At 39.3% G+C, this 22,079-nt stretch overlaps 1 protein-coding gene across 3 annotated transcripts in view; it reads left to right on the forward strand.

The window, feature by feature from the left end:
* LOC141521072 (cartilage acidic protein 1) overlaps positions 1 to 22,079 on the forward strand; it is a 208,032-nt gene that overhangs the window by 21,626 nt on the left and 164,327 nt on the right. For all 3 annotated transcript variants that reach the window (XM_074233192.1, XM_074233193.1, XM_074233191.1), the window contains exon 2: positions 17,396 to 17,601. In XM_074233192.1, coding sequence (XP_074089293.1) covers positions 17,396 to 17,601 — 206 coding nt within the window. The remainder of the gene's footprint in view (positions 1 to 17,395; positions 17,602 to 22,079) is intronic.

Below are 22,079 nucleotides of genomic sequence, written 5' to 3' on the forward strand. Positions count from 1 at the left end.
CAATAGAAACTGAGGGCATTAATATTCTGTAGGTTGACTCTTCTCTTTTCCTTGTTGCTCTGTTCAGCTTTGAGATTTTTGCTCATTTGGATGGCTATCCAGTGACTGAGCCTACTCTTATGGTTCTTAAAGTTCCCAGTCTAGGATCTATTGTATTCTTCTTCTGCTCTTCTTGCATGTGTCTAGGAAGAATCTGCCTGAGCTCTAGAGTCCTTCCAAAGAAGTTTTAGAAATGGTTGCAATATTTCCCAGCTCTTCCTTTCACATGTAAGCAAGCACCAATGCTGCAGTAATATTGACAGCTTTCAGTCATCACCAAACAATTGTTTGGCTTAGACATTGCCCTAAAAGGCTGACTATTGATGGTGGCTTATTTTTTTCTATAGCAATTCCAGATGTACAAGAATTCTTTACAATATCCCTATGAGATAAGGAGTGCCAATAGTATTCATATTTTACAAATGAGGGAACTGAGGCAAAGGGATAAAATGACTTGTTCAATGTCACTTGACTAGTAAGTCACAGGGCCAGGGTGAACTTAGATTATTTCTGATTCCCAGTCCAAGAAACTCCTTTTCTTTTTCCTTTTCCTCCTCTTTCTTCTCCTTATCCTTTCTTTTTCTCTGCCTTTTCCTTTTCTATTTCTTTCTCTTCCTTTTTTCATGGTCTCCCTCCTCCAGTTTTCTCTTTTTCCTTCTCTTCTTTCTCTTGTCTCTGCTTTCTTATCATTTCCTATTCACTTTCTTCTGTCTCCTCCTTCTCCTTCTCTATCTTTTTTCTGCCTCCTCCTGTTTCTTCTTTTTCTCCTCTGCCTGTTCCTCCTTTCCTATGATTACTACTACCACCACCACTATTACTACTACTACTACTACTACTACTACTACAATGCTTTACACAGTGCTTTAAGGTTTACTAATCATGCATTATATAATTTGATAATAATGACCCTGAAACATGGCTATTATTATTTGCATTTTGCTGATGAAGAGACCAGGGTTCACAGAGGCTGTGACTTTTCCAGGTTTACCCTGCTTGTCTGAGATAAGGATTCAGATTCAGATTTTCCTGATTCTGAATCTACCTTTCTATTCTCACTGCCTCAATATGAGTTCTCAACATGAAACTCAAGAGGTCTGGGTCATTGACTTCAGGTTCATTGGCCTAGTTTATCAAAGTCATAAATCACAAATCTAATCCAACATTCTCATTTTGCAGGCCAAAAAACTAAAACCAGGGGATATAGCGTAACATATTTCTAAGCCACATGGATAGTATTAGACTCAGTATTCAAACCTAGGTCATTCAGGGTCCCAACCCAACAGCCTTCCCTCTGCCCTACAGTATCCTATCCCTGAGGCATTAAATTTGGATGCCAGTAACCTTCTGATGGTTAAAGATGCTAGTGGGTTTAATGATGTACTGTACAAAGTGTATATATGGTATTTTTAATAAATTGATTATTTTCTTTACTTCAGTCTTCACATTTTGTCAATATAGGGGCTTCTTTCACCAGCATAGATTGCAAATCCTTCATGCTTCAGTATATGGAAGTTTTCAGAGTTTTTCAAAAATTAGCTTGCCTTGGCCATCACCATCAAACATTTGCTAAGTTTTTTTATTGGTAAGACTATGTGGAGCTCATACTCTGCTGACATAATCTTCTACTTTTCTACATGCTTAAACATCCTAATGGGTTCATGATTTTATTGAGATGAGTCTATCCTCCAACAATACAGATTATAGTCTACTCATCCCTGCCCATCCTGTGCAACTCTTATTCATATCATTCCATAGTGTTATCATAGGTGATCTATCCAACACAGTTGAGTAGCTTGAATCTTCCTCAATTTCCCTTGATATCATGGGGATACTCCTGAAGAACATAGTTATTCCTTTCTCTTGCCTCATGACTGGTTCATCTTCTTTCACTCATCCCTTTCTTTGGTGATCCTTTGACTGTGGTTGCACTTCATAATCCCTTATTTAGAGTGTACTGCAGCCAGTTCCCGCCCACCATGTACCTCTCCATTACCCTCTAGATGATAGCTATTTTCAATTTTTCAGAGACTGTAGACTTCCACAACTCACAGTATTATAGCAATGCTAGTAGAATATTAGTCTTAAAATAGGGGTCTTTGTTTCAGAGAGAAACTTTCTCTATAACCCAACATATTCAACCATTTATTGTCACTTGGAATTAGTTTTCTGATGCTAGTTCAATAAAATGTGATTTTCCTCTAAGGTCAATATCATTGGAACCCTTCCTTCCTTCTCTAAAACTTTGCAGGTAGCTTTGTTATAATGTGCTGACTGAAAACATTCTTTCCATAAAACCAGCCAGGTTAGCCAGAAATATCTGCCATAAAACCAATTATTTTTTTGTCTGAGGACCCACACATTTTGTTTAAAGAACCACATATCCAAGAGATCAGTCATTTTAAGCCAAAGGCCCACCAAGTCACAAATGACTGTGGCTGATCTATTTTATATTTTAGCAAAGAAATTAATTATTGTTTTATTGTTTCATATGTAATGTGAGTTGAGAATTAACCTCATAAATTTGCTTTCTAAATAACCCTGGTATGTTTGATATTCCCTCTCTTCATAAAACAGATGAATGTGTTACCTGTAATCCAGAACTGTAGCCATTCTTTGGAAGAAGGGATAGAGAAAATTATTTTCCTATCCACTTTTCCTTTAATCTCCTTCTCACCTCCTTACTCTCTATAAAAGTAAATGAAATTTTATCTCTCTATTCTTGGTGTCCAGTTGCATTGAGGGTCAATCCCAGGAGTTGTAGACTCAGCCCTAGATAGCTTTGGGTTTTTTTTTAGTCCCAAGGTTTATGTAGAATTTGTTTCCATTCCTCAGCCCCATACAATCTAGTTTCTAAACTGACCAATTCAGAGGATGTTTGGGAACAGGTCCATACTAGTAAAAAGTTCTGGGAGTGAATTTGGAACTGAATTTTCCCCAGTGGAGGAAGAAGACAATTTTGTATACCTCTAAAGATTTATCCCTAGAAAATGTACCTACAAATTGGCCACTTCTCCATCAATAATTAGGCATAGAAAGGACTTAGGATTTCATTGGCATAAGAAACTCCTTAGCAAGCAAACTTCCTCTGCCAGTGTAGGTTGGCACCTTCTCTGCCATTTGTATTCTTGGAAATGACTGAGAGTTACTCAGAGGATTCGGTTCTCACCTAGAGAAGTATGATCTGCCAAGGGTAATGCAACCCAGGTCTTCATCCTATACATTAACTACTAACCAGTACTTATTTGTTACCAACCCCCTTGAGAGGTCATGGCTGGCTATTTGGAGTCAGAAAACAAAAACAAAACTTTCCTGAAAGTTCTTGCACTCTAAAACAGGGACCCTTAAACTTTTGGAGTCATGGACTCTGGGCAGTCTGGTGAAGCTACTAGACTCATTCTCAGGATAATGGTTTTAAATGCATAAAGCAAAAAAAAATAGTTACAAAGGAAGACAATTTTTTTGAAATACAGTTATTACAATACTTATTTTAAAATCTCAAGAACCCAGGTTAAGAAGCCCAATAATGAAGCAAGTTATGTGTAATATACATAATCTTATATAATTAAATAATGTATATTATAATAGTTTGTATCTATATAAAGATGTATATGTATAAGTATAGGTATGTGCCTATACATACATATATATGCATATATATATATATATATATATATATATATATATATAAATGTATGTGTGTGTTTGTTTGTATAGTATAATGTTTGTATAATGTTTCTGTGTATGAGGTATCTATGTGGTCCAATGGAAAGGATGTTGGACCTGGAGGCAGAAAGACTTGAGTTCAAATCCAGCCTCAAATATTTCCATGGTCCCAGGCAAGGCACTTAACTTATATTTACCCCAGTTTCCTCTTTTGTAAATGGAAATAATGATAGTACTTACTTCTTAGAGTTGTGAGGATTAAGAGATAAAATATGTACAGCATTTTGCAAACCTCAATGATCTATATGACTGCTGTTATTATAATTAGTACTTTTTTCAAAGCATTAGAACTTTGTATTCCATCACATCCCATTTTTTCTCTGAATCCCATCATATCAATAGTGTTGTTACTTCTGGAAAGGCTATGTCAGTTGACTATTGTATAGATCACCATTTGGATCTGAATCTCCAGATATTTCAATAAAAGACCACTTCTCTCTTATATATGTTGCCTTCCTCTATTAGAATAAAGCTTCCTGAGGGCAGATTCTGACTTTCTGTATTTGTATCCTTGGTGATTAACACAGTGACTGGCACATAAGTGCTCTGCTTTTCCTTCACTCAGTCCCATTCTCTACTCCAATTGACAGCAGGCAGTAGGAAGAGTTTGGGGTTTAGCCTGACCACCTGGGATCAGATCTGGACTTCTGTCCTAGATGTGTGATTTTGGGGGAGCTCACATAACCTCTGTGAACCTTAGTTTCCTTATCTGAAAATGAGGTTAACAATATTTACACTACTTGTCTTCATAAGCTAGGTTGCTCTAAAGAAAAGTGCTTTGTAAACATTAAAATTCTATATAAATGTGAACCATTATTTTTGAACTTTGCAAATGTCAGAGTTCAAAGCAGTGCAAATATTGTGTACTGACGGATTCTTCTGGGGGATAGGGATGGAGAAGGAAATATATGTTCGGTATCCTGAAACTTTATCATGGGCAGATGTTTGGTTTTACTGTCTTATTGATGTTATTTCATAAACTCTCTAATTTGGAAATGACTTTAGAGAACATTTAGTCCAACACATGCCTGAACAAGAATCCTTTCTATAACTTATCCAACAAGTAGTCATCCAACTTCTCTTTGAATATCTCCAGCCCATGGTATGTTGCTAAATGTTTGACAATCAGTTTTGCATAGGGGGAGGGGAAATGTAACCAAGACACACTTTACAGTTTAATCTGTTTGATCCACTTAAAAAGTTTATTTTTTTACATTTTCTCCACCACTTTCTAAAGTCTAGACAATCAACAAAATAATAAATCATGTCCAGATTTGTAATCTACTGTAAATCGACTGATTTCCAAAGCATGAGACTCGTGTTGAAAGACAATTAACTCTGAGAGGCAGTTAGAGCTGACTCCAGCACACCCTTGCCTCTGGTGCAAGATAATCCATTTTGAGAGTTCCTTCTAAAAAGGATTTGATTTTACTTTGGTTTTCCTGCCCAAGGCCTATATTTGCCTCATGTCTTCTAACCATTGCTATTAGTTTAGTCATCAGCCTAGCAGGACAAATTTAATCATTCAATTAAGTATTCAAATATTTTAAGATAGCTTATCACATCTTCCCTTTTGGGTTACATACCTCTAGTTCCCTCAGGTGTTGCCTGTAAGACAGGAACTCATTCACAAGGCTTGTTGTTCCTAGGTTGGAAGGTTTTCTACTTATCAGTGTCCTTCCTAGAATTTGGTTCCCAAAACTGGACACAAAATACTCCAGATGTAATCTGGTATGGTCAGAGTATAGCAAGCTTACCATCTCTCTGAGGGGTAGCTAGGTGGCCCAGTGGTTGGAGTACTATCCCTGAAGTCAAGAGGACCCGAGTTCAAATCCAGTCTTAGACACTTGACACTTACTAGCTGTGTTACCTTCAGCAAGTCACTTAACCCTTATTGCCTCAAATCCAGGGCCATCTCCAGTCATCCTGATTCATAACCAGTCCACTGGACCCTGATGGCTCTGGAGAAGAAAGTGAAACTGGTGACAGCATAGCCCTGCCTCACTCAAATCCAATTCTTGTGCTTATCATGGCATCACCTCCCTGATGACATGGTCTTCTTTGAAAGTGAAGGACAAGTTTAAATGAAGACCAAAACTTATTATCTTCAATTTTTAAAAGTTGTCTTATGTATAATGTAATTTTGTTATCTCAAATGTTTTCTTTCTTCTTTTTGGATCTGATTCTTCTCTCCCAACACATTCAATTTCAATCTATGCTTATAATGGTTGCAAATGTAAAGCCTGTATTAGATTGCCTTCTGTTGAGGGGGAGGGAAGGGAGGGAGGGAGAAAAACTGTAAAACTCAAAACTTTGCCAAAAATAATGATTGGTAGAAACTGCCACTGTAAGGAATTGGAAAAACAAATAAAATATTTATATAATTAAAAAAAAGAAAATGAAGGACAAATAACAACAATCACTCTCTGATCTTGGCTGCCTCTCCCAACGCAATCCAATAGTACATTTGAGGGACAGGAGGGATGAAGGGATGCAAGTCTTGTTGAACTAATGCTTGTAATCCACTAAAATTCCTAGATCTTTTAGAAATTGTTGTTTAGTTATAGATTCCCATCTTTCAACTGGTGAAAGTTTTGAACCCACATGTAAAACCATACATTTATTGCTGATGGGAGAGGGTGAGTAAATTAATGAATTTATTTTTTTAAATTTATTTTTTATTCTCATTTTGTACAAATGTTTTTCTTTACATTAATAAGATATACTTGTTTACAAGTAAACAAAATACCCCTCCCCCATTGAATATAGATAGACTTGCTTGGGCAAAAAAGGGGGAGAAAAAAATTAAAATTAAAAAAATAATAGTAATAATTGTAGGTATGGCCAGGTGGTGCAATGGATGAAGCATCAGCCCTAGAGCCATGAGCACCTGAGTCCACATCCAGCCTCGTAAACCCAATAATCACCCAGCCATGTGACATGCAAGCCACCCGATCCCCACTGCCCTGCAAAAAGCAAAAAGAAGGGGAAAAAAAGACCCAAAATAAAATAAAATAGTAATAATAGTAGGGGTGGCTGGGTGGCAGACAGAGCATTGGCCCTTGAGCCAGGAGCACCTGGGTCCGAATCTGGCCCCAGACACCCAATGATCACCCTGCTATGTGGCCCCAGGCAGACCACCCAGCCCCACTTGCCCTGCACCCTCCCCCAAATAATAATAATAAAAAATGTGTTTCAGCCTTTGTTCCAACACCATCAACTCTGTCGTGAGTGGATCACATTCTTTATGATAAGTCCATCACAAAAGTTACTTCCATATTTTTCCAACATTGCCATTGCTGATTGCAACTCCCTCCTTTCTTATTTCTCCACTACCATGTACTATATTTTTTCTCTCCTTTCACTCTGACTCTGCTGTAGGGTCACTGAGTGGCACAGCAGACAAATCCCTGGCCCTGGGGCCAAGAAGCCCTGAGGCCCCATACCACCCCTTAGGCCCAGAATCCACCAGGCCCTATGGTCCTGGGCAGGCCATCCAATCCCAGCCCCTTGCAAGAAGTAAAAAAAGAAAATGTGTTATATCTGACCACTGTCCCCCCATGGTCCATCCTCTCCTCCTTTATTTACATCCCCACCCCTTCCCCCTGCTCCCCCCCTCCTTCTTACTCCAGTTGTCTATACCCCATTGAGTATATTTGCTGTTTCCTCTCCTAGCCATCTCTGATGAGAGCAAATGTTCCCTCATTCCCCCTTGCCTCCCCCCTTCCATATCATTGCAATAGCTCAATGTAATAAAAAAAATCTTATTATGTGAAATAGCTTGGACTATTCCCCCTCTCCTTTTTCTTTCTCCCATTCCATTTCCCTTTTTTTCTTATTGACTCCATTTTTACACCATATTTTTATCTTCAAATTCAGCTTTCTCCTGTGCTTCAACTATAAAAGCTCCCTCTACCTGCTCTATTAACTGAGATGGTTCATATGAATATTATCAGTATCATTTTTCTATACATGCAGTTCATCCTCATTAAGTCCCTCATATTTCCCCCCTCTCCTCCAATCTCCATGCTTCACCTGAGTCCTGTATCTAAAGATCAAACCTTCTGTTCAGCTCTGGCCATTCCAAAAGGAACCTTTGAAATTCCCCTGGTTCACTGAAAGTCCATCTTTTTCCCTGGAAGAGGACATTCAGCCTTGCTGGGTAGTTCATTCTTGGCTGCATTCTAAGCTCTTTTGCCTTCCAGTATATTGTATTCCAAGCCCTACGAACTTCCAATGTAGCTGCTGCTAAGTCCTGTGTGATCCTGACTGCAGCTCCACGATATTTGAACTGTGTCCTTCTGGCTACTTGTAATATTTTCTCTTTGACTTGGGAGTTCTGGAACTTGGCTATAATATTCCTAGGGGTTGGTTTTTTGGGATCTCTTTCTCGGGGGGGATTGGTGGATTCTCTCCATTTCTATTTTGCCCTCTGCTTCTAGAACATCAGGGCAATTTTCCTGTAGTAATTCTTTGAAAATGATGTCAAGGCTCTTTTCCTGATCATGACTTTCAGGTATTCCAATAATTTTCAAATTATCTTTCCTAAGTCTGTTTTCTATATCAGTTGTTTTTTCAATGAGATATTTCACATTTTCTTCTAATTTTTCATTTTTTTGGTTTTGAAGTATTGATTCCTGATTTCTGTTAAATTCATCAATCTCCCTGAATTCTATTCTTTGTCTGAAGGATTTGTTCTCCTCAGAGAGTTTTCTTATCTCTTTTTCCATCTGGCCAATTTTGCTTTTTAAAGCATTCTTCTCCTCAATAACTTTTTGAACTGTTGTATCCATTTGACCTAAGCTGGTTTTTAGCATGCTATTCTCTTCAGCATTTTTTTGGATTTCCTTGACTAAGCTGCTGACTTCATTTTCATGTTTTTCCTGCATCTCTGTCCTTTCTTTTCCCAGTTTTTTTTCTAACTCCCTCATTTGATTTTCAAAGTCTTTTTTGAGCTCTGTCATAGCCTGAGCCCAATTTCTATTTTTCTTGGAGTCTTTAGATGCAGGAGCTTGTGCTTCCTCATCTTCAGACTGAGTATTTTGATCCTTCTTGGGCTCATTTGCAAAATATTTCTCAATAGTCTTCCTTTTGTTTCTCTGCTTGCTCATTTTCCCAGCCTGGGCCTGGTTTGGGGTGCTTCCTGAGCTTTTGGGACACTCCCACAAGGGTCTCAGTGTGTGAGGCTCTGTCCTCCCTCCTGGTCTGTGAATGACCATAAGCGCCCCCCTCTGCCACGGGGCTGAGGTGGGGGGGCCCTGCTGTTCTATGGGGGGGCCTAGACTGCGATCAGTATCTGAATGTGGTCAGAGCTCCAGAGTCCTGTTCCAGAGGCAGAGGACAGAGCTCTGCAGTCTCTCTCTTCACTCCCCTCCCTCAGCTCAGTGGGCTCATGCCCTGGGGGCTCCTGCTTACAGGCTCCACCTGCTCCTGTTTCCGGGTCTAGGCTGCCGAAAGACCAGGCTACTGGCTGTGTGCCCTGAGGGCTGGGCTCCACATGCTTGCTCTGGCAGAGGCCCCCCCTGTTCTCCCACTTTGTGCCCAGTGCTCCCCGGGGTGCAGCCCAGGAGACTCCCCCGCTGCTGTGAGCTGCAGCTCTCAGCGCCCTGGGGCTGCCTCCGGGAGGCTGAGGTTCTTTGGCTCTGGCTGGCCACCCCTCTTCCGGGCTGCTCCTCCAACCCCGGGGAGCAGAGCCTTTCTGCTCTTTTCCAGGTTACCTTGAGTAGGAGAACTGCCTCCCTGGGTCCCTTTGTGGGTTCTGTCTCTCGAAAGTTTAGTTAGAGTCCTTAGTTTATGAGTTTTTATCAGAGAGCTCCTAAGACTCGATCCCTTCATGTCACCATCTTGGCTCCGCCCCCCCCCCCCCCCCCCAGGGTGAGTAAATTAACAAGACCTCAGCTCCCCTTAACCACTGAGAAAGCGGATACCAGGTCACTCTCTATATGGTTATTGGGATCCAGCCCATGATCACAGTCTTGTCCTTGATTTCCACCTACACGCCTGAGTCCCAACCCCATCCTTAGAAATTACAACCAGGGTCTAGTATGGCTTCGATTCTAGATGGGCCCCCAGACACTAAACTTCTCCCTATCAGGCTATTATTGATAGAGCTACTTTTGCTTACTAGCTACCAAACTCTCCTCTTCCTTCTGTTTTAATTCCAGTGGTTCAAAGTTAAAAACTGTCTAGGTAAAATTTTCCTTCTCCTTCCACTACTCTCTATTCATTCTTTCCTACCTCAACCCAGTCTTTCATGAAATTCTGTGTTTTTTTGACTTCCCTGGCATTCTGGGGATTCCTCTCCATTCCCCTATGGAAACTTTGTTTTATTTGTTAACAAATTGTCCTTCTTAATAGACCTCTCCCTCTCTCCTTTCATCCTTGTATTTATGAAAACCTGGCTCCATAGAAGATAGTACTTGGCTCAGGCTTCCTCTCCAATCCTTGCTCATGTATTTGAGTCCTTTCACACATCCTGGATTCGATTTATCAGTTTGTTCAACTCCCATGATCTGGCCTCAGTCACATATGGGGCAGCTATGCTGTTTATTTTATCAAACATACATACTCTCTTTCTGCAGTTCAGAATTCTGAAATGCTTCTGACTGTCCTTGTGTCTCTCTCTTTGTACCTCACTTCTCCTAAGTCTACTCTCATTTGAGCCAATACCTTCAGTCACTTCATGTACCCTGCTCTGACCTCATTTACCTCCTTTAGAATTAACCAGTTAACACCACTCTCTACATTTGAACTCCTTGTTCTTTTGTCCTATCATTGCTAATGTCTTTCCAAACTTCAGCCTTAGATTATCTCTACTTTTGACCTCTTCTGTTCCTGTTCCCTGTACACTTAACACTATCGGAGGAAGTCATTCAATAGTGCTTACTGGAATCACTAATTTTATGTTGTTTAATCTCAATTGGACATTTATTATAATGCAACAATTCTTTTGTTGTTTCTATATGGGCTCTTGCATTCCCTAAAGTGGCAATTCTAAATGTTCTTTCTCATCAAGCTACCTGCACCTTCTACCTTGTCCTTTCAGCAGAGGATCTTACCTAATATTTTATGGAAAAAATATGTTTCTAACTCAATTCTTCACTTCAAATACCCTTTACATCATCCACTTTCTCGTCTACTTTGCTCTTAGAGGAAGAGGTTGCCCAGGCTTCCCCCACTACTCATGCCATTGATCACATCCCCTTCTCTCTGCTTTAATCATTCTCTCTGTCTACTGGTTCCTTCCTTAATGTCCACAAACATGCTCAGATTTCCTTCATTCTTAAACGCTAATTTAATCTTCCTGTGCCCTCAGATAATCATTATCTTTCTCTATTCCCTTTAAATCTCCTAGAAAAGCCATCTATGATCATGTTCTTTACTTCCTCATCCCTAATTTACTTCTTTACCAATTGTGATAGAACTCCCTATCCATAGAACTACATTAAATAATTGCCACTTCCAAGGTTCCAGTTATTTTTTCCTTCAAATTTATCTGTGCATATATTATAGTCTCTCCAGGAAAGTAGAAATTCCTTGAGGGCAAGGAAAGCTCAATTTTTATAAATGCATCTCCAGTGACCTGCACATGGTAGGTCCTTAAAAAATATTCATTGACTGAATTAAGTACATTTTATCTACTTTGTCAAGGATTTTTGTGAATCCTGACTTTGTCTTCTTCTCCTTTCCAATACCATATCATCTGCATATTTGATAATCATATTCTCTATGACTTTACCTAAGACAATGGTTGAAATGATAAATAACACAGGGCCAATGGACAAAGATCCCTGGAGCATTCCACTGGAGACCTTTTTCCAAGTTGGCACCAGGTCCAAAACAAGTCAACAAGCCAGCCATTCAGGTCATCTAATTATTCTATCATTTACTTCACATATATCCAGTTTGTCCATAAGAATAACAGGAAAAACTTTGTCAAATGCTTTGCTTAATCTAGTTAAGTTATATTTATACAATTTTCCTGATCTATTGATCTAATGACCTCATCCCCCCCAAAAGTAATAAGGTTATGATAGGGTTAATCTAACATGATTTATTCTTGTTACCTAGTACTTCTATAAGCTATAAAGCTCTATAAGCATGAACCATTTTTTAAAAATTATTACTTAAATAATTTAAGTGATTTAGTATGGTCTCAGATCCTAATTATTCTTTATGAGTGAACAATGTTATTAAAACTCTACTATTTGGAAGCTAAAGAATTAATGTTGACATACACATGTACATAATATGAGGATACAGGTAGATAGGTGAATTTCACCTTCCTTCACTGTATCCTTGGTAACATCAGCACTAGGGAAAGAAGGATGACATTTATTAACAGTGTTTTCCTGTCTTGTCCTATGCTGGCCCTGAAGCTCTCTCCTTTTGTCTATTCCCCTATTATAGAGGAAGGAAAGAGTTCTTATACCTGTTCTTCTCCACTACCACCCTCCATTTCCTAACTCTTGAGATGTCTAGAGTCTATCTCCACTTCATATGGCCAATTATAGCTACTCACTTCTGGTCTCCTCACATCCTGGGCCCTTTTTACACCTTGGGCCTCAGGATGAAGTGTCCTCTATTAACTCGGTTCTACTTTACTCTTCTCAGTGAATAGGACCCATGACTCCCTATTCTTCCTTTCCTTGTTTCTTATTGAGGACCCAACCCTCACTTTTGAGGACAAGTCTGGTTTGTTTTGGATTAAAGAAGTAGTTTCTGGTAAAATTTGATTGATACAGTCCTTCCCTTTTCTTTCTTGCCTTGTTGCTTTGTCCTCTTATTTCCTTGTTCATGTTCCACTTGAATCATTTGGCCAGAATGCAAGAAATTCCTGATAGTTAGGGAGTACCCACTGGGCATCCTTTCTAGAGAATGAGCATTAGGGAGTAAGTTCAGCTGGTGCAATTCAGAGAGGCGGCCTTCAGCTGGATCTGGAGCATGACTCTCAATATAGCTTACTTTTTCCAATTCTGGCACATACCTTATGGAAACACAGTAATGCAAACAGGAGTGTGCTAAAACCAACTCATACCAGCTCACAAGAGCCAATTGTTAAATTTTCACTGTGATCATTTACACTTTGGGAATTAGCAAATGCTACAAATTAGGGCTTGATTTAGTGTCTTGTTGATCTAAGAAAATGATGGAGAAAATATTAGTAATCTTTATTATTGAGTAAATAAGCAAAAATAATCTTTATGATAATAAAGATTAAACTTGAAATTGTGTGCCATATTTTTGAAGACCTGGTTGTTGAACAAGGCGTAGCCCATATGCAGCTTTAGATACTCATGATTTTACGCACTATGGTGATGGTGAGGAAGGGAAAACTCCCAAGGTCAAACACAGCTCCCACTGTTCCCAGCTTCAACTGATTCCCTTGCCTTCATAGTCCCAATTCACCCTCTCATGGTTTTCTTATCTGTAAAATGGAGTTAGTATCTATGAGAATGCTTACCAAACACTCTTTCTTACTGCCATAAGTTGCTTGGAGCAAGCGATACCAGCCCCCTTCCTAGTGTCTGTTTCTTTTTAAATAGCTATTCTTCACTTCCCATACTTGTAGCGCTATCTCCAGATATTATGCACAGTGTGTGATACCAACAGCAAGTCTTCCAGCTCTAGAACACCCCATTTTCCCTACCATACGTAGGACATGGGAGTTTTCTTTCCCTCTCATCTATTCGCCTGTGAAGCAGGTCAACATATATGGAGAAAGAGAAATATGGCAATTCAAAGCAAAGGAGGGGACTGGCAAAAATGACTTGTTCTCTGATAATATGTAATCCATTCCCTAATAGCTGGCAACTGTATACTTTTAGATTTGCAAAGCACTTTGTATTTACATATGTGTGTATATATGCATTGTCTTTTGGATGTTACAATAGTGCTCAATTAGGAGATAACATCTTTGAGACATTGTAACTATTATTGTACCCATATGAGAGGTAAGGAAACTGAGGCTGAGGAAAGGTTATATGACTTCCCCAAGGTCCAAGGCAGAATTTGAACTCAGATCTTCTTCACTCCCAAATCCAGCACTCTACCTATCACACTACCTAGCAAACAAGCTCAGGCTAATCAAGGATTGCAGAAAATAGTACACTCCTATTATCAATGACTTTCTTATTACATGTGAAGAAATAACTGAAACTATATTTAAATAACTTCAAGAAGCAAGTAACTATGCTAGAGAGCTAGAATGCTTGACTTAAAAGCAAGAAGACTTGAGTTCAAATTTGACCTTAGAAGCTTGTATTTGTTGGGTAGTATAACCTTCTGGGCAGTGTAGTGGTCTCTCAGCTTTGGTTTTATCATCTGTAAAATGGGGATAACAACAGAATCTACCTCACTGACTTGTTTTAAAAATTGCATGAAATAGTGCTTTAAAAAACATATCAAGGTGAAGAGTTCTGAAAAATGTTGAGATCAGAGTGGGGGGGGAGAAGCTCAGTCTGAGTTTGAGAGTGACATGGGGTGAACAGAATTGGAAGGCATAGGAAGGATCAATGTATCCACTTTATACTGCAGAGAAGCAAAGTCTTAGATTTCTTATCTATAAAATTAAGGAGAGAGTTTGGATTGCTAAATGGTTTCTTCCAACTTCCAATCAATGATTCCATAATTATATAACTAACTTAACCGCAGTATCAATTCATTTAATGAATGGACAGATTCAAAAATACGATCTATCACAAAATTAAAACTATATCATTGAGTTGTAAAGTCCTTGAATAGATTCATTTCACAGCCTTTGTGGTGTATTCGAAATGATCTTGAACTTGGTGTTAAAAGGATCTGGGTTTAAATCCTGATTCTGAATAACTTTGGACAATGGTATCATCATCATCATCATCATTATTATTGATTTACATAGAACTTTAAAATTTTCAAGGCACTTTATATGCATTATCTCATGTGAGCCTCACAACAGTTCTGTGAGTTGATCCCTTTTCACAGATGAGGAAACTGAGTTTAAGAAAGGTTATGTGATATCCCCATGGTCATATAGACAATATGTGTCAAAGTTAGAATTCAAACCTTGGTCTAACTGAATCCAAGTCCAATGCCAACCATTATTCCTTACTGGATTTAATCTCTCTGAACCTCAGTTTCTTCATGTGTAAAAAGAGAGACAGTTGAATTAGATGACCTCTAAGAAATCTTCTAACACCAGTTCTATGATCCCCTAAAGCAACAAAGTGAAAGCTGTTATTCTTTATAGATTTCCTAGTAATTTGGGGCACCTCACTCAGTGGAACATCCATTACTTTCCTTTTGAAGATGAGATTAGAATCTTCTTTCCTAAGAGTCATCTTAGAAGCAATTTTCTGACCAGTAATTGAAGTTTGAAAGATTTACAGCTTTAAGGGACCTTAGAGGTCATCTTGTATGACTCCTTCATTTTTATGGATGAGGAAACTGAGGCCCAAGTGGCAAAACTGTGCTTTTCCTTTTCCTTTTAGGAAATGTCTTTTCTTATGATCATTGGATCATGGGACTATGGGCAGGTCACCCAACCTCTCAGTTTTCTTATCTGTAAAATAGGGGTGATATCTGTCAGAATCAACTCACAAGGTTATTGTGAGGATCAAATGAAAATGAATATAAAGAACTTTACAAACCATACATTACTCAATTAATTCTAGTTATTATTATCATCTAATCCAACCTGTCTCATTTTATGGATAGGGAATATGGTCCTCAAAGAGGCTAAATAATATACATCCTGGATCCACAGCAGTTTGTCATGAGTTTTGTCTTGGCACTAGATGACTCAGGAAGAGAGTTTGGCTGGCAGCTTTGTGCAGCTCTGTACAGCTCAGCTTCATTTAAATCCAGTTCATGCCCAAAGTCAAGACATTACCCTGTGATGTCATTGGTTCTCTTTGAAAATGAAGGATGAACAATAGTGGAAAGATGAATGGCTCCAGAGGGAGTCGGGGGACCTGGGTTCAAATCCCATCTCCAACATTTAACTTTAGGTGAGTCAGTAACCTCCCTGGGACCTCTGAATTTCTCATCTTACAAAAATGAGGAGGTTGTCCTAGTTGGCAATTTTAGTTATAAATCTGCAATCCCAAGACTTGCCCATGGTCATATAATTATTAGGTGCTTGAGCCAGGATTCAGAGCCTGTTCTCTTTGCTCTAGTAAAGCAGTGTCATCCTCTAGACCCTCATGAGTCCCTGCTTATTCCATGGGTTATTAACGACTCCTGCCTAGTTAAAGGCCTGTGTGTGTGTGTGTGTGTGTCTGTCTTTCCCACGTGAGAACCATCTTCATTTGTATTCCCCTTCATTAAGACATCAGCCTCACTCAGACCCAGATCTTGCTGGCTGATTTTTCCCAAATGCTCTGACACGCCAGCAGGATTTGTTCCATCAACAAGAGGTGAGGTGCCTCTGGAAGCAAGCAGCCACAACATCCCCTTCAGAGGATTTGGTCCGGGCAGTAGTTGTAGGATGGGTTCCAGCTGAGCCTTTAGCCCCCTCAGTGTGGTTTCTACAAGACTACAAGAATAGTCAGGTTGATGCTATCTATAGGAACTTAAGTGTCTCCCTTGCTGTACCGTAGAATGGGAGGGAGTTCCTACTTTGGCCCTTTGCATCTGTCTCTTGGGTGTGTGCCATCCTTTCCCATGGCCCCAGGCAGCTTGGCAACACTGTGAGTTATGTTAGAGATATAATAATGAATTATACAATGTATTATACATAATTAATTTATAATAAAACACGCATAAGATGGTTTAATTTCTCCAAGTGACTGATGCAGTGCCAGCTAGATTCTGCTGGTATGTCTGCCCTGGCTGCAATGACTTTGTTTCCTGGTTTTAAAGGCAGGGCCCTGGGCAGGAGGTGGAAGTTGGCTCAGAGAGGTATCAAATACTAATTCCTTCTTGGCTGCTTGTTAGAATGTTGTTGTTTAGTTCTTTTCAATTGTGCCTGTCTATGGTCTCATTTGGGGTTTCCTTGGCAAAGATGCTATGGAGGTTTGCTATTTCCTTCTCCAGCTCATTTTACATATGAGGAAACTGAGGCAAATAGGATTTAGTGACTCATTCCTTCAAGGTCACACAGCCTAGTGTCTTGAGACTAGATTTGAACTCAGATTTTCTTAACTCCGGGTCTGGCTCTCTATTCATTGTGCCATCTAGCTTCTCATTGTTAGAATAAATACCATCTAAGAAATTCTTCACCACAGCTTACCCCTAATGACTTTGATTGCCTTTACCTGAACCTCTAGGAGACTAAGACAGCATGATGCTATGGGATTTCAAATCGGGGATCTGGCTTCAAATTCATGCTCTGCTGTTTATTCCCTGTGTGACCCTAGTCAAGTCACTTAACTCTCTGGGCCCCATTTTCCTCATCTATAAAAAGAAAGATTTGGACTAGATGACCTCTTAGGTGCTTTCCAACTTCTGATTTCTGTTCTTATGATCTATTTTCCTTTGTCTCCTTTCATTGCTTGGTTTTGAACCACCTGGTTGATGATTAAGCCTCCTGTGTAGTGGTTGGACATATTTTAATCCCATCATATTTCTATGAAAAAACTCAGACCTGCTTGGTCCCCATCATTCCCAAAAACAATGACTACCCCTTGAAACTTGTTGGCCTTGGTTTCAGATGCTGCTGAGGATGCTTCTGCTGTTACTGTTGCTGGGATGGTTCCTGTCTCCTGGTGAGGGGTCTCAGAGAGCTGAACCCATGTTTACTGCAGTCACCAACTCTGTTCTGCCGCCCGACTATGACAGCAACCCTACCCAGCTCAACTATGGTGTGGCTGTCACCGATGTGGACCATGACGGGGACTTTGAGATCGTAGTGGCAGGGTAGGTACCATTTTCTTGTCACCTCCTACCAAGATTCCTCTATTTACTCTTGCAGGGATAACCCTGTAGAAACAGCCAGGCCATTACAAAGTTCAGTGCCCTGGCTCAGGGAACTTTCCCAGGTATGGAGGCAGCAGACGTGACTTTATCCTTTCTAATACTGACTCTACAGATTCCTGGAATTTTTGAATTGTATGGGGAACAAGGAAGATGGTTGTTGCTGTTCTGTCATTTCAGTCATGTCCAATTCTTCATGATCACATTTAGAGTTTTCTTGGCATCTCAAACAAAATTCCAGGAGACAAAGTTTCTAGGTATTAAAGATGGATTTATTAATTAGGCTAGTCAATAATTAAGAAATTGATAGGCAATTGTTTGTCTCAATACCAAAGACTAAGAAATGGGGTCTTGGGTTAGCTTAAATACTTGCGCTTTTTGATAACACATTATTTGGGCCTCCCCAATAAGAAAAAGGTAAACTTAACTTGTGGACTCTCAATGAAGATGTGGGCTAAGAGTCCAAAACCCCTTTTCATTACTTCATCCTCAAGGGCAGGGTCAACTGAGGAATGAGACCTGGTAATAAGTTTGAGTATCCTTCAGCACTCTGGGCAAGCAAAACCTTTCTGGATCAGGATCACTCTGGCATTATTTCTCCTTCATGAGCCCAGCCTCTCCAAACTCTAATGAAGAAATCAAGATCAAACAAATGGCTCTTGGTGACTCTTGCTAGCAATAACAAGCTCAGTTTAGCTTCTGTTTATGGGATAAATAGAGAGTCCCAAACTACTCCAGTATCTTTGCTATGTGTAAATATGAAAGGAAACTAATCCTATCCCTTCATTTTAAAGGTGAGGAAGCTAAAGCCCTTAAAAATGAAATGATTCACTCAGTGTCACATGGGTAGCAAATGTTGTTGAGTCATTTTGGTCATATCTGATTCTTTGAGACTTCATTGAAATTTTCTTGGCAGAGATACTGGAGTGGTTTGCTATTTCCTTCTCCAGTTCATTATACAAATGAGAAAACTGAGGTAAATGTGGCGAAATGACTTCCCTGGGGTCACACTGCTTATAGGTGTCTAAGGCCAGATTTGAACTCAGAAAGATGAGTCTTTCTGATTCTAGGCCCATCACCAAAAAAAAAGACAGCATTATGTTTATTCTGGATGGGTTGGAAAGTCAGGTCTTCTACCCACCCATGTTCCGTGTATAGGAGTGTAGTATGTGCCATGTATATAGTCTACATGTATGTGCATGTCATTCTGTGTGTTTATATGTCCACAAATATACATGTGTGGGACCTTCTACTTCTACAATAATAGTGGCAAAGTAACAGAAAAGAGGGCAGAGGCTCCTAATTTGACAGTTATGGGACTGTGTATAAGCATTACTCTGAGTTGTACATATATGTTTGGACACAGATTAAGAGTTGCACAGAATGGGCAGGCATAGAAAATGATCATTTGCATTTTTGTAAGAAGCATTCTAATAAGTGAGAACAAAGATGTAGAGGTGGGAGGGGGATGCTTTAGGGAAGGGAGAGTAAAAGAAGAAAAAGGAGAGGGAGAGGGAAAAAGAGAAGGGAAAAGCGGGAGAAGAAGGAAGAGAGTGTGTACATAGACACACACACACACACACACACACACACACACACACACACACAACTCAGAGAGGTGAGTGGTACAGTGGATAGAGACCCAGCCTCTGAGGTAGGAAGACCCGGTCTTAAATCCGGCTTTGTAAGCAATCTAGCTGTGGAGTCTGGGAAACCTGCTTAACCTTTGGGTTACCCTTAGACAACTCTCTAAGGCTTGAAGTTGCAAAGGAGGGGAATAACCATTTCTTTAGTACCTACTATGTGCCAAACACTTGACAAATATTATTTCATTTGATCCTCACAACAAATGTGGGAGAGAGATGTTATAATTTCCCTACATTTTATAGTTTAGGAAACTGAGGTAGAGAGAAATAAAATGGTTTTGCCTAAGGATTATTTGGCCTCAGCTGTGTGACTCTGGCTAAGTCACTTAACTTCTGATTGACTTCACACAGACTATCTCTCAGATCTGGAAAGTCATCCTCCCTTTCTCTTAAATTTCTTGGCCTCGGATCAGGTGCCACTTCTTCCAGAAAGTCTTTGCTGATTCCCCTTAGTCATTAGCACTCTCACTCTCCTCCAACTAGCTCCAACTTATCTGTTTTCATTTTGGATCTCCCAGTAGAACATTGACTTCTCAATGACTGGGACTTTTTAATTTGTCAGTTTTCTTTTTGTCCATGTGTCTCAGCAGCTCACACAGTGCTTTGCTCATAATAATCATTTAATAAATGTTTACTAAATTAAATTGACTCCTGTGAGAAAGGGTTTGGGTCCCCAAAAGTGAGGCAGAAGACTAAGAAAAAAGTTTCTGAGTTAATGAACAAGGAAGAGTAATAACTCCAGAGGAGAGAGAGCTGTGTTTTAAAAGTCCTTAAATGACTTTAATTGGGGAGCTCTGGAAAGGAAGACTAAATGAATCACAGTCAGATAGCAAAAATAAAATAGTTATTGAAAAAAATTTAATGTATAGAAGAAAATAGAAAGGAGAAAAAGAATCATATATAAATAGGACAGCTTTTAAAGTTACATGTTTAATGTATTATGTAGGTGATTCAATAGATGGAGTGTTGGACTTGCAGTCAAGAAGACCTCAGTTCAAATCCTGATTCAGATAATTACTAGCTTAGTGGCTCTGAACAAGTTACATAACCTCTCTCAGCCTCAACTTACTCATCTGTAAAATGGGAATAATAATAGCACCACCTTGTTAGCACTATCTTGTTGTGAGGATTAACTGAAATAATATATTTTTATTATATATAATACAGAATACATAATATAATTATATATTATAATATACAGTTATAATTATCTATAACATGTTATACAAATTTTAAAACTCTAAGTGTTTACTATTACTATCTTAAAAGCAAGTTGTACATAAGAGAGGCATGCTATTCTTGATAAGATGTCTGTCTCTGTCTCTGAGCCTCTCTCTCTCTCTCTCTCTCTCTCTCTCTCTCTCTGTCTCTCTGTCTCTCCTACTCCATGTATGGAAGTGCTAGTTTTATTTGATGAATTCTAAGCTCAGGAAAAGAAAGCCATTTTTCAAACAATAAATAAATGGTTCTCCCATGTCATGCTCTTGAGACTCCCTCTACCCAAAAAGTTTTTTTCACTGCAGACTGCATTTGTGTTTCTCTCCCAACCATATAGCCAGCTCACATGCTGCATGGGGAATGCTCCTTAGACCTTCTGTCCTGACCACTTAGTTGAACTCAGTTTATTTTTCCCTATTCAGTTTTCAGGAACCAGTAAAGTCCCACTCCCAGCATACCATAGAGAGAGCCTGGGGTTTGCACAGTTGAATAGACTTTATCTAAGCTTCAAGGGAAGAAGCAAAGACAGCCTGGTGCTGCTTGCTTGCTTTTTTTTCTCTTTTGATTTATAGCCCCTTGGCAGCTACCTCAAAGGCAAACTGAAATAGCAAAGTCACGGGCCATATTATACCTCTCACAACTCGTCTTTCAGGTGCAAAGAATAAAAATAAAGAAAAAACAAAACCCAGAAGTCCTCTTCCAAAGACCTTCCCCTGTCCTCCCTTTCTCTGGGAATGAATTTTACTGAGGACCTTTTAGTCTTTTTTATCCCTTAAATTTGAAAGATGGTTGGTTGACCACCATAGCAAGTACACTAGTTTACTGAGACCAGTACAGCCAGGACACTTATCTGAGCATACATGGGCTTTCCATATCAAATATCCATTCCTTCTCCCATTTACCTTCCCAGATTCTTATTCATTGGATATGAAGGCATTTTTGTCATGTGTCAAGAAACTGCTTTTTTCTCTTTCCAAATGCTAATGATTCATTTTTGTCTTTTTCCCTTCTTATTTTTCAATTGCTTTATAATTTCATCAATGTAAGACACATCAAAGTACTCCATCAAAGATACAACCCATTCACAACACATTATCCTACCCAATTCATGGCTACATCTTCCTAAAATTCCTTTATAGTGGATCTGACCAGTCTTCTAGGTCTTTAACATTTTGTGGTTAGTTACCAGTATAGTACTCTCCAAATGAATTCCATCACTTTGGCTCATGACCAGCTCACCTTCCTTGTTTGATCAATTGGATGTTTTCCCCTTATATAAAGAAAATGTCTCTTTTCAATAGAGATTTTTTTCTCCCTGGGAGCTCAAGAAATAGTTACTCAATGTCCCAAACAGTTGAGAAGCAAGTTGTTGTGTGGTATCTATTTTGTGGATTATCTACAGCAAAGTTGGAAGTCCATTTTGTGTGTGTCTATCACTTCTTTCTCTGATTGCCATCTTGGAACTATCCTACACGAAACAGAATTTCATCTTTCCTGGTTTTGGTTCAGTTCCTTGAGACATTCTTTCAAAAAAAAATACTTAACCCCCATCCCACC

This window comes from Macrotis lagotis, chromosome 4, assembly GCF_037893015.1.
Source record: "Macrotis lagotis isolate mMagLag1 chromosome 4, bilby.v1.9.chrom.fasta, whole genome shotgun sequence".
Lineage (NCBI taxonomy): Eukaryota > Metazoa > Chordata > Mammalia > Peramelemorphia > Peramelidae > Macrotis > Macrotis lagotis.